At 32.9% G+C, this 12,737-nt stretch overlaps 1 protein-coding gene across 1 annotated transcript; it reads left to right on the forward strand.

The window, feature by feature from the left end:
* The first annotated feature begins 7,032 nt into the window (after nucleotides 1-7,032).
* Nucleotides 7,033-8,600, forward strand: LOC127834939 (uncharacterized). Its single transcript, XM_052361079.1, has 2 exons — nucleotides 7,033-7,178; nucleotides 7,375-8,600. The coding sequence occupies exons 1-2, from the start codon at nucleotides 7,130-7,132 to the stop codon at nucleotides 7,833-7,835; spliced, it is 510 nt and encodes a 169-aa protein (XP_052217039.1). The 5' UTR covers nucleotides 7,033-7,129; the 3' UTR covers nucleotides 7,836-8,600.
* Nucleotides 8,601-12,737: the final 4,137 nt, after the last annotated feature.

Below are 12,737 nucleotides of genomic sequence, written 5' to 3' on the forward strand. Positions count from 1 at the left end.
ACCTGAATGTTACTGTGCGATCGAACGTTATATACGACAATAGATTAGTCATACATATATTTCTATATATTTCATGCAGTAATCGATAGTTATTCTAGATAGCATCGAGCGTTGAACATAGAAACGCCTAATTGCGTTGCTCTAGGTCTATAATCTTAAAAATGATAATGCAATCGGGTCATGTTCATCTCACAGGGCTTTCGCTAAATTGTATTTACGCATATAGTTGTGTTGCCTGTTTCACTTTTTACAAGTTCACTGTCAACTATACGTTTATACCTGGTGCGAACCTGGAGATTTAAATCTGGGTTTTGTAATGCTTTCAGACGATAATTTATTGTATCGGCTGGTAGCATCTTACAAACTTTGAAAATACATTTGACCACAAAACGAAATGATCCGTCGAATAGAAATATGATCGATCTTCCATTGCAATTTCTAGTTTTACAACACCCGCCCTTTTGTAAATATTAGTTTAATTAAAACTCATTTTAGATGGGACTTGTCTTATTATTTAAACTTTATGTGGTTTCATAAGCTGGAACGTTTACAAAAGTGTATACACCCATTGCAAATTGATCATTTATTGCAATGCTACATAGACAATATAACAACTTAAATTTGATCTAAATATAAATGCAAACGACTTGTTAAAAATAACCATACTTAAACCAAATGTAGTTGCAAGTTATTTGCAACCAACTCAGTATTAAACAACTGCAAACGGTGCATTCGTTTACGGTATCATTTTCTGTTTGAATAACAAAGGTAGGTTATGGCCAAATTGTCTTGAAAAGCTGCATACTTAACCGGCATTAATACTCTGTTTCTCTTTTAGTCGAATGTTCTTTTTCTCTCATTTCGGATACCTAAATATTTATAATAGTGTTCTCCAGTGACTATATGCATTTGGTGTACATACACACAAATGAACACAATATTTATTATGATTTAACAACGTAGATTGAATTGTGATATAAACCACTTTAACAGTCCTTATTGCGGCACAGCGAGAACGTGTGCAAACACAGCAAAGGTCGGTCGATATCTATGCGAAGGTACACAAGTAAAAATTTAATGTGTGGTTTCGAGTACACGCGTTATTATAGTTTAGGTAGAAATATTATAAACGCGTAGTTTCTTACGACGGGAATCAACCATATAGTAGTTACATACTTGTAGTATCATACATACATGTAACAATTTGCTTACATTTAAATATTTATTATTAAAGTATATTTTGCTGTTCTTTTTCAGTAATACGTGCTCGGATAGACAGTCGACGCAATTTGTCCATACTTATAAAAAATGAATCAATGGTAAGGAACTAAAAAGGAAACCTAAATTGTAATTTTTATATAAAAGGAAATTTTCGCCCGCCAGGTTTTTTTGCTACTCTATAGAAAAGACTTGTCATATCGTCTGCTTGATAAGTCCTTCACCATGAACAAAGACCAAACAGAACAATTGTCGCTTAATAATGACGAGCATTACGTCAGCAACTCATATATATGACAGCTCAACTGATATTTTAAGTCCTTGAATAATTTACAACTAAGGCCACAACAAATTGATCAGTTGTTCGACGGAAATTGGTTCATAACCATAGGAGCGACCTAGCGCAATAGCAATACAACTCATTGTATCCCTGTTTCGATCTTAAGTAAGGGGAGTGCAAATAGCAGAATAAAGACTACATAGTTTCTACATATTTGTCTATTATGTCTGCGAAACGTATTTTGCTCTAATATGCTGCCATTTACTATAACCTGTTGGAAAGGCGTACAATATAAGTGTGTACATTTTAAAAATTAATGGAAAAGCAACACTTCTGATTTAAAAACACTAAAATGTACAATACGAGAGAAACAGTATACAATATTTTTATTTGACTTAACGAATTTTTGGGGCTACAAATCAGGCTTACATCTCGTCTATTTGCTGTGGCCGAAATTGTATGTTTATTCGAAACAATCTTGAACGTCGATAAAACCGATAAGGTCAGGTGGTTTGTTCGTGTTCATTTTTCGAAAAATGTTTCAGTCATATGTCAAGGCTAAATATAAACGGCAATATAGAAAAACACCATAAAGCCGCATTATTGGTCTTTTTCTTAAAATTGTATTCAATCATATGTTCGGGTTTAGAGTGCCCTGAGTACATGCTGAAGTCATTAAATCTGCAGACGACGCGCGGTTAAATGTTAGTGGATATGCGTTGAAATACTATGATAAAGGCACAGCATGCACTAGATACGTGATCCTATTCACCGATATAAATAATGACCCAGACATGTTTAAAAAGCGGTTTACTATTTATAAAGACAGATACGTAACCTTGAAACATGAGACGCAGTAAATTGACATTTGGTGAGGAACATAATACTACGCATATAGTTACGTGTCACAAAACATTCGTTTTGCTAAATTGCCAACTTAAAACTTGGATCTGTTTCATTTTCTTGTTAATACTATTTATACATAATTGGTATTGCGACTGTTGAATTCCCATTATCAATGTATGAAGCAGAACGTCGTTAAACTGTGTTTTTATATAAGGAAGCATACTGATATTTTAAGCTTTTGTTTAAGTAATCAATATGACCTCAACGGCTATTTAAATCATATCAAATAGTGTTAAATCTGTTGTTGAATCTAATGGTTAAGTTCTCTTAAGTCTATTTTCAAATGAATATGTCATAACCTGTTCTTGCAAGTGGTGAGTTAGAAGCGTTCAAAGCCGAAAGCTATCTAGGTTTTATGGGTTAACGTTTTTAAAAAGCGCGGTTTTGATACGTTTAGTAGAAACTTGACCCATGACCGTTACGAATAATAAAGTAGGTCCTTCGATTACGGTATCGTCCTATTCAGATTATAGAGATCATGTGAGTATTGTTAACAAAATAGAGTATAATATATACATGGTTTTCGGTGTTGTTTCTGTATGTTATCTACGTTTTGTATCTACGTTTTAAATTCCTTTTATAGTATTCAGCTGTCAGAGGTAGATTTCGTTTAAGTGTATTAAGCATGTTCTCTCGTCTTATAACGCAGCTGAGTTTTTTGTTATAAATAAATATGCGTATGTAATTTTAAAGTTCAAAACGAAATATTAACACTTCTTATAAAAAATATTTCAAGTAATTTTTGAGAACCATAATAAGTGTAAATCAACTTGCTCAGATAATTTCTGGTAAAATAATTACACGCAAACATTAAAAATATTCTTTAAAATGCCTTTAAGAATAAATGAAAATGATGATCGTTCCGTCTGTAAAGCTTAATTTGATTGTTAAAGGACAATTTTACATACATATTATTCGAATTAAAAAGTGTAGCTCCTCGTTTGACTGTAGTAATTATGACGAATAGTATTATTAGACATAGATCGAAAAGAAAAAAATAGAGCTACGTGTACCGAAGGCCATTAATGTATTAATTAACACTGTAAACTCAATTTTCGCTTTGTATTATGTTAATACATCATTGAACAAAAATAAGAACATTGCGATTCGATTACGGGGCATCTAAAACGCGAGCAAGCTACCACTAGCAAGCTGCTATTGCACTACGCCTTTAAATAAGTAGAGGGTTGTGAAGGATATGTAATTATACACGTTTTTGCCACATTATCGATAACAATTGTAAAGTGTTTTTTTCGTCAAAAGTGTTATTTTGTTGCATGGTTGTCGTGTAAACATTGTTTCTAAATCTATTACATATTTGTCTGCAATATTGTTGTTTTTTCCAAACCGTAAACAAGCGCGTTTGCAACTTTAAACGGTTGCTATAACAGTGTAATTAGTTCAGATAACGTGTACACATATATAAAAGCTCGTTAAGCTCGTAAAGCTGTGTTCAACTTAAACCAATATTTCATTCAAGCAACCAGCCAACAGTTAGGCGCGAGGGTTTAAATACTAAAGGTTGTTTAAAAAACAGTACTGCCGTGGAGTATAGCGGTGGGCATATTTGGGGATATGAGAATGAACCAGATAAAAACCTGTTCAATTTGTGCAGTTGTTATGTTATTGTGCGTATTGGTGTCCGTTGTGATTATTGTATGGACGATGCCGGACATTAAACCAGTTGATGGAAATACGAACATTTGCTTGCAAAGCAATGGCGAGGTTAAATGCTCAGAAACAGCTAAAACGTTGACAGAGTTGTTGGAAAAAGTTGGTGAACTGTCTTGCATATATATATTTTTCAAATTTTAATCATAACGTTCGGAGCAGTCAATTTATATTTAATTACTCTCAACTGTTTAGGTAAAAGTGTGTAATTGTAAACTATTGGATTTCGAAAGTTTTAAATAAGCTAGTATTGAAAACCTTATAGAAATGATGAATCTTCATTAAAAAATTGTCGATATGATTAGAATATGGAAATGGGTAGGCTTAAATACAGAATCATTCCTTTAGATTTATACAATCAAATAACTTAAATTAAATACAAATTGTAACATAAGGAGCAGACAGGCAACGTTGGTGTCATTACTTATGTACCAAACAAGTCATTATTGTTTTTGTGTCGAGGACCGTCTTCAAACCCGCCGATGTGGCAGAAATAAGTCACCAGAAAGCATATATTTGTATTTGATCTGTTAAGTTTGATTGGCAACCAGAAAGCTTAAAAACGTAGATTTTGTTCATATTGATTATGTTTATTTAATTTTTTTTAAATAATATCATTTAAAACACAACAACAACTGAAGTTCGGTAAAACAATAACAATTAGCCAGTTAGAAGTTGTCGTAAATGATTTTGTATCATGTCAAATTGTATAGTTTGATTGGGATCATAAATATGCCATTTCAGCATTCCTTATATAGTACGTATATAAGTTAAGTTAATTTGTGAATAAATTTTGCAAACCCATTTTTACAAGGAATCGTTCATGCGATAACGAATTTCGCTGCTTGGATTGAGGAAAAAGCTATGTTTTGGGTAAAGCGCATATAATTGATAATAAAATAATATCACACGACACAAATTCTATACAATTCTATTCATTGACTTTAGTGTTGTTATCGCCCAATCTTCGTGTTATTTGGTCAGAACATTTGTCACCATTTTATTTCGGCTGCTTTCGGAATATAGTCACGTGACGTCAAAACTAGGATACCTTGTCAAATATAAGTTACAGATTGTGAACACTAAATAGGCCACGTTTATTGTCAAAACTTAATGACACTTTTTCAACACAACAATTGTCACAATGCTATCTCGGTCGAGTTCTGAACAGGGTGATATGGTTTGAAGGAAAATAAGTCGTTTTGTCAAATTAGTGTTAAAGCTTGCGAACTAAATGTCACATTTCTTACCCAATCATCCTGAAACTTACCAAGAATATGAAGTTAAATGCAATCTTGGCCGACTTTTTAATCAAAACAGTTCTATACCCTTGGGTATCAGTTGAGAAACCTTAGGTTATTGACTCTCTTGATGATGTCCCATGTAATTAGAAATGTGTATAGATGCTGAGGCTCCATTTATTAAATATAATAAATATGAAACATATACTCTTTTTCTGAAAATGAAACTTGTTTGACATCAATTTTGTGCTTAGCATGAAAATTGTTGAGTTCGTGTTTGATGCTCAGCGATGATTTAAGGGGAAACATACTTAAACATGTAATTCTAGGAAAAATAAAAAATGAAGCATTAAAGCAGGTCGATGAGTTCGATTTCATTGGTGTATCTGTTTGATTTAAAAATAAAAACGTTCGAAACAACTTTTTTCACAATTGATGATAAGCAAACCATCAATTTATTTTATTTGAAATTGAAAATATATTACACTTTCCTATTATTTAACATACATGAATTGGCTATGACACCTTAACATATATTACAAATAAGAATACTGTTTAATTGTGATAGTGTATGCCAAAAGAATAACTATTTACTAAAACGAAATGTTTTTCCACGGCTTCAAATGTTAGAAACAGATGAGCGTTGTTGCATTATGTGATATTTGTTGTAAACTACTGTATCCTGAGATATTACACGTAATAACAACTTACATCGTTCCGCCTGTCTCGTAACGACAGTGTTGTAAACTCACTACCTAACAGCTAAAACATCTGATGTCATTTTACATGGAACTCGATAAACACCGTGGTTTCTAAAAATAGAACTTACGGAATTCCACTCACTAGTGTAATAATGGTTTAAGCTATTAAATGAATCTTTATTATGTAGATATTTAATATCAAGACATTTCAATCGTAGTAGAATACATTTAAAAGTGTTTTAATGTTTGCATTACAAAATTGTAATAACACACCCGCTTAATTAATACAAAACCATAAACAACTTACTAAACTATTACAATACTATTATTTTAGATGAAGTTGAGTTGATAATTAATTGTATTGCAGTTTAAGCTTTCATCATTGTTATTGAGTTAAATAAAATAAATGTTTAATATGTTAACACTATATTATTTTTGTACTTGCCATGTATTGAAATTAAATAAGAATCATGTATTTTGTGCAGCAAATGTTTTCACATTATATTATGTAACTATTTATTTAATCTATTATATTCATCACATAGTATTGAATACATGTGTTCATATAAAATAGTTCATTCTGATGATAACTACTCTTAATAACTGCAGTCCATGGACTCAACATATCAAATTAAGACAATTTCGAATACTGACAGAACAACAAGGTAAAAGAGCACGATGAATAGACAAATACTTTGATTATGTTTTGTAGGAGATTGCTGCTGCGTACGAACGAACAGTGACACAAGATACTTTAGACACAAAAATATATTTTGAGGGTATGAATAATTTATATTAAATAACAATAAGTAAAGTGTTGAATTACTTTCTAAACGTCTTTGCAGGTCACTTTTGTGTTGCGGTGGATAAATTGATACATCTTGAAAGTGCACTATTCAAATTAGGTACAATAAGATATCTTCTAACCTATGAAATTGTGTCATTAAATAATATTCATGAAACAAATTGTAATAGTTAAGATAGTCATTATTTCAAAATGAATGTATTGTGTAATCATATGCAACATCTTACTTGTATGACATTCAGTATTAATTATTTTAGAAAATGTCAAAATTGAGCTCAAAAATGATTACCTGGCATCGATCCCCGATATGAAACCGGCGGCAAAGCTGGTTGGGCAACACTCAAGCAAACATATAGGTAATAATTTGTTCACGGAATTTGACTTGTGAATGTTGATATAACTTGAAACAACCGTAACTAATAAATATGTATATGTTTCTTATGCTTAAATAGAATTATTGAATTTGATTCAGAATCAACCTAAATTTGTAAAATAAAAATGACAAATTACTATGAATGCTGAATTGCAAAATATGTGTATTGTATATTTAAGGCACGGATAAAACGCGAGACAAACCGGGTGCAATGAAAACTGTGATGTCATGGTTTAGCAACAGAGACTTAGATTACACGACAGGTTTCATGAGATACGGAATTAGATACCAGAACGGGCGTCTGATTGTACCGCTCACGGGAACGTACAACATCTACTCCTTTCTGAGTTTGACTGAAAACAATGACTCCCCGGAGGTACGAAATGAGAATGAGAATGCGAACAACACCCTGGTAAAGCATGTAATGTACAAATACAATGTCAAACTAGCACACGAAGTGGAACTGGCATCTTCTGTACAAACACATCGGCTGTCGACCAATAGAAATTTCAACGCGTTCAGTTCACAAATCTCTACTTTGGTGCAATTAGAGGCTGGAGACGAAATTTCTGTTAAAGTCAGCAATATTGCACTGATGTCTTATCCTGGTGATAATTTTTTTGGTGTACATATGATTTGACTAGAAGCTCCACAGACGTCCGCCACCGTGGGATTGCGTGCTCGTCGCGTGGATGCTTTAGACTGAAGATCCCACATTACAGTTATACACATTGATAAGTCGAGTTTCACAAACACACCATATAATTTGTTCTGGACATTGGTTTGAATGGTAATGTGTTATATTTACGAATCATCTCTACAATCAATATTAACTGGGGTTTATATTTATTTTATAGTTATTTGTATGTAAAACACGGGACCATAACTAGTTTTCATTCAGTCTATGTCGGAACAATAGTAGGTTATTTTCGAAAAAGTTAACACATTGTTCAGTTTATATATCCGTTTTCTTACAGAAGAGAAGCTAGTCACATGTAAGTTTTACTTTGCTTTTTTTTATTTCACAGCATTGGTGCAAAAAGGTACCATGTGAAAATGAAATAAGGAGACACATGGTACCTTTGTGCACCAATTGAGCGAATATATAATATATATTATGTAGAAATGACGATGACAATAAATTGTATTGTCAATTGTCATTTCTAAATAATCGATATGATATATGATTATACACATGGTGAGACTCTTGACAATGTATTATCCCACAGGCTACCTCATAGCTCAATCAAAGCTATATGTTTGAAATATTATTTAAGCGTTAACGTCATGTTACGCTGTTTTCAAACAAATAACCCGAAATAAACGTTGTATATTTTGAGAAAACACTATTATGTCGTTTTAATTGTTGAATTTTGATGTTTAAAATAAATAATGTCAACGTTTTGTATTCACGATTAGTTTGTGCGTTGCGACTTTATTAACGATTGCAAACAAGGCTGAGTGTGTAATTATACAATATTTGAGTATACGTGACGGTTGACATTTGTAGTACATACATGACTGTACTACGCTATTGAACGATATACCGTATTTCAATCCGAGCTGCACATCATGGAAGTGTATCTAACGTCTCTTATTACCTCTGAAGCGTCATATTGTTGGCGCGTTATTTGAACTTCTGTACAAAGATTGAGGATGTTTGACGAGCGTTTGTGTTTGCTAAATAAAAGTGCGGTCATTTAATTCATGCTATGAGACGAATGGTCAGAAATATCAGTGACAGCAAGCGACACTTAGTGTAAGCATTTGACATCATCTTACACGAAATCTTACAAAATTTAGTGTAATTATCGCGCAATTTTGTAAGTGTTCAAATACAAGAGATATTATCATTTTGACCTAAAACCACGTACGTAATGGTAATATTAGTTTAAAATGAAATTCCCAAAAAGCAACTCCGCTTTTATTTCTTACTTTTGTTAACGTTGAAGTTTACTATTAGAGTCAAGTGTATGATACATTGAAGAAAACACGAAAATAAACCATAATGATATTTGATTTACTTTTTGCGAAAAAAAGTTTTAAAGATTATATAAATACTTATTTTTGCTTTTATGCAAATAAAATATTTTCTTTTGGGCAGCACAACACTCACACTAGTTATAATATAATGCACACATTTAGCACGCATAACTACATACCTTTTATTGTTTAATATGCCTACAGTTTGTGTACGAGTATATTAGTAATAGTAAACCTAAAACATTACAATATTGAAAGCACGTTTTATGATCGTAAATTATTTATGAACTTAATGCTGTTCTGATGATATTGGCTGCATCACGCAAGCATTTGTTTTACAGATTTGGTTTAAAGCACATACCAAAATATATTATTTGTATAATAAAAGGCACACCTTCTTCTTTTATATATACAATAGTATACATCAAACGCATTGTGTTGTCTTACTAGATACTTCGAGGTTATCTTACAGTTACAGCGAAAAGCCATGTCCTTCATACATGTGATAACACATGCTATTTTTTTATTTGACAAATACCATGTCATACCATATTGCCTGCCATATATACCAAAGACAATGGCATGTCATCACCTATGTATAATTTGAAATCATTACTTATTCACATACTGGTATTTAGCCAATATAGCATAATTGTTACTTCCAACACTATTTTGGTTGTTGGTCGCAACTTAAAAAGTCCAGATTTCATTGTGACAACCGAGTTGCCGTATGAAAGACGTACGCAAAGCACAAGACAGTCGTAATGACGTTTTTGTGCTTATATAAAAAAAGACGATCGCACATTGCCCATCCGTTGGCCGAAAGATTCCTTTACACACTCCACAAGTTCGTACGTTAAAATATTCGTGCACGCAACGATGCAATTATAAATTAGCAGCCAGCCATCATTCATGAAACATCTTCGAATAATGACTTCATACAGCAGAGTACACAGCCATCAATGTGTATATTTGGTACTGTAGTTCAAAGAAGAACGCAATGTCGTCTAGAGGCTTGACATTGAAATCTGAGTTCGAGTCTCAGCAGAGCCTTTGCACTTGACTGTGTACTCTTTCAAAAATGAATAATGAACAAAACACATCAATAAGTAGTTCTAAACAATGTGGTACCTGTTTGCAATTCAGCCATTCAGGCTGAAACCAGTTTGACTGAAACAATATCAAATACGTTTTCGGACTGTTTACCTATACGATAAGATGCAATATGCGTAAGTTAATAAAGTATTAGTTCGGTTATTTTCTTTTATATATGTAATTTCATAACAATTGAAAAAGTCGTGACAATGTACACATACGCGAGTCCTCTGATTGATTGTCGTTTTCATAAACGACGTTAATGCGGATAAACCTAACCACGCTTATAAGATTACGATAAATAATACACTTAAAAATTGTTTGTTATGTAATTGTTCGCAGTCTCTTATCATTTGACTTAGTTTAATATGATTATGAACTATATCAGATGATCACGGAAAAAAACATCATTCGCTCTTGTTCGTATTAAATGACTAAAATCCGTTTCTATTAACTCTAAAGTAAGATAATCAATAAACACAGAAATCCGCATTCCTACTTAGTTATTGTGTTTGTTTGTTTGTTTGTGTTTTTTTTTGGGGGGGGGATATTTAATTATAAGGTAAACGTGTCAAGTTTATGTTCATGCGCCTTTAGAATTAGGAATGGTGATTTATAGAGTGGTGGTTAACAGGTAGTGATTTTGGTAAACAGAAAAAAGGTTTTATTGGTAAATTGCTGATTTCTACTCAACATTCGATTTTACTAGGAAAGGAATCGAATTGACAGACAAGCCCGATTGATTTTACGGACGACACTAACACCGTCTTATTTAAGGTGCTGATCACCAATCCTGTAGTTAATAGTAAACCCGGGATCGGTCGAGCCGAGGTCGCATTGAATGTCAGACACGCGAGCAAGGGAAAAAGTGACAAGAGCACTGGCATTATTGTGTTCCGCCGTTATTTATCGCAAAATCTCTGTTAGCGAGACCTTCGCATCAGTAAGCAAGAATTAAGCCCTATAGCATTCAGCTACACTGCATGGGAACAGAGACAGCAAACTAATACTTAAGTTCGGAAACTGGTCATCTTTCAACTGACAGAACACATATTTATGTCGTTTCTTTTGTTTTTAATGTTCTGTGTATGTGTATGCTTTTTGTTTTATATAAAACATAGTACGGTAGTGAGTAAGCTGAATGCACACTCCGAACAACAAACTCTGTTGTTTGGGTGTACAAAGTGCTTCCACTTCGTGCAAGTAACTGAAACTGCTTCACATTAATATGCCAGGGAGACTGTCCGTATAATAAGTTCACGACCAAACCTGGAGCAAGTCATGCAGCCAGACTGGTACTAGGACTCGTGGTCTTGTTTCTATAATTAGTGTTCACCAATTTGTATTGTACGAACTACCAAACTGGTACCAACAAACCTAGCGGGAAGCTAAAACACTAAATCAACAAGTCCTTAAGTGCTTTAAATGCTGTCAATATATCCCTTAATTTTCGTGACACAGTAATTGGTAAATGGTAAAGTGCAATGTTTCGAAACCATTATATGTTATTAATATAGTATCTTCAATAGTATGCTTTCCGAATAATATTGGATAAATACATTCTGTCACACATTTTATTCTACAAGAATTGCACTTGCAAGCAATCCATCGAATTAACACAGCCGGCATTTTTGTATAAGTATTCAACTCCACTTGTCCAGCGGCCCTCATGGTTTAGTTGAAAAGTAAAAAAAATGTTGGGTATACACAAATAAACAATATATTGAAGGCCTCAGTTCTGTAGATGGTATTTGTAAATAAGAAGACGTCGACAATACAACCGTTTTAAAATGAAATAATTATGTTCAATTTCATTTTACTGCACAACGCATATAAGCGTTATATAAGAGTTAAACACGGGTTCGTGGAGTCATAAACCATCGTTTTGAAGCAGCAAAATCGGCAGCTGGGATATATCATTAATATTGTCAAGCGTTCGGTCGTTGGTCGTTGGTCTTACGTAGCAGCTGAATATACATTTTCTAAATCGGTACGGATTGATTTATGTAGGATAAATCGTCTTAGTATGCTACAAAGTGTCATTCGACTGTTTCCTTTAGAAGTGTATTGTACACGCTCTGCAAACGATACTACTTCTTTGATTCAGGTTCGTAAGATTTCTCAGTAATAATTGTTATTCGATACTAATCATTTATGTTAGTACGTTCTACAATTGTATTTCATTGGGGTCGTTATAACTGTATGTCTATGCATATAAATACTTACATTGGGTTAATCGGAAAAGACAAATGATAGAAAAATACTATTTTGTAAAAAAAACATGCAAGCCATTAATGTGTAGTCTTATTGTATAAACAAAGCAATTATGGCCCGTTTTCAGAAATATATATATATAATTAAGTTAAGCGTCGTTTGTAACAAGACAATCATAACGTGTAAGTAAAATATTGTGTACAAATATTCACCAGCATTTGAAAAAAATGAATTTATTTATAGGAAATTA

This window comes from Dreissena polymorpha, chromosome 6 (assembly GCF_020536995.1).
Source record: "Dreissena polymorpha isolate Duluth1 chromosome 6, UMN_Dpol_1.0, whole genome shotgun sequence".
Lineage (NCBI taxonomy): Eukaryota > Metazoa > Mollusca > Bivalvia > Myida > Dreissenidae > Dreissena > Dreissena polymorpha.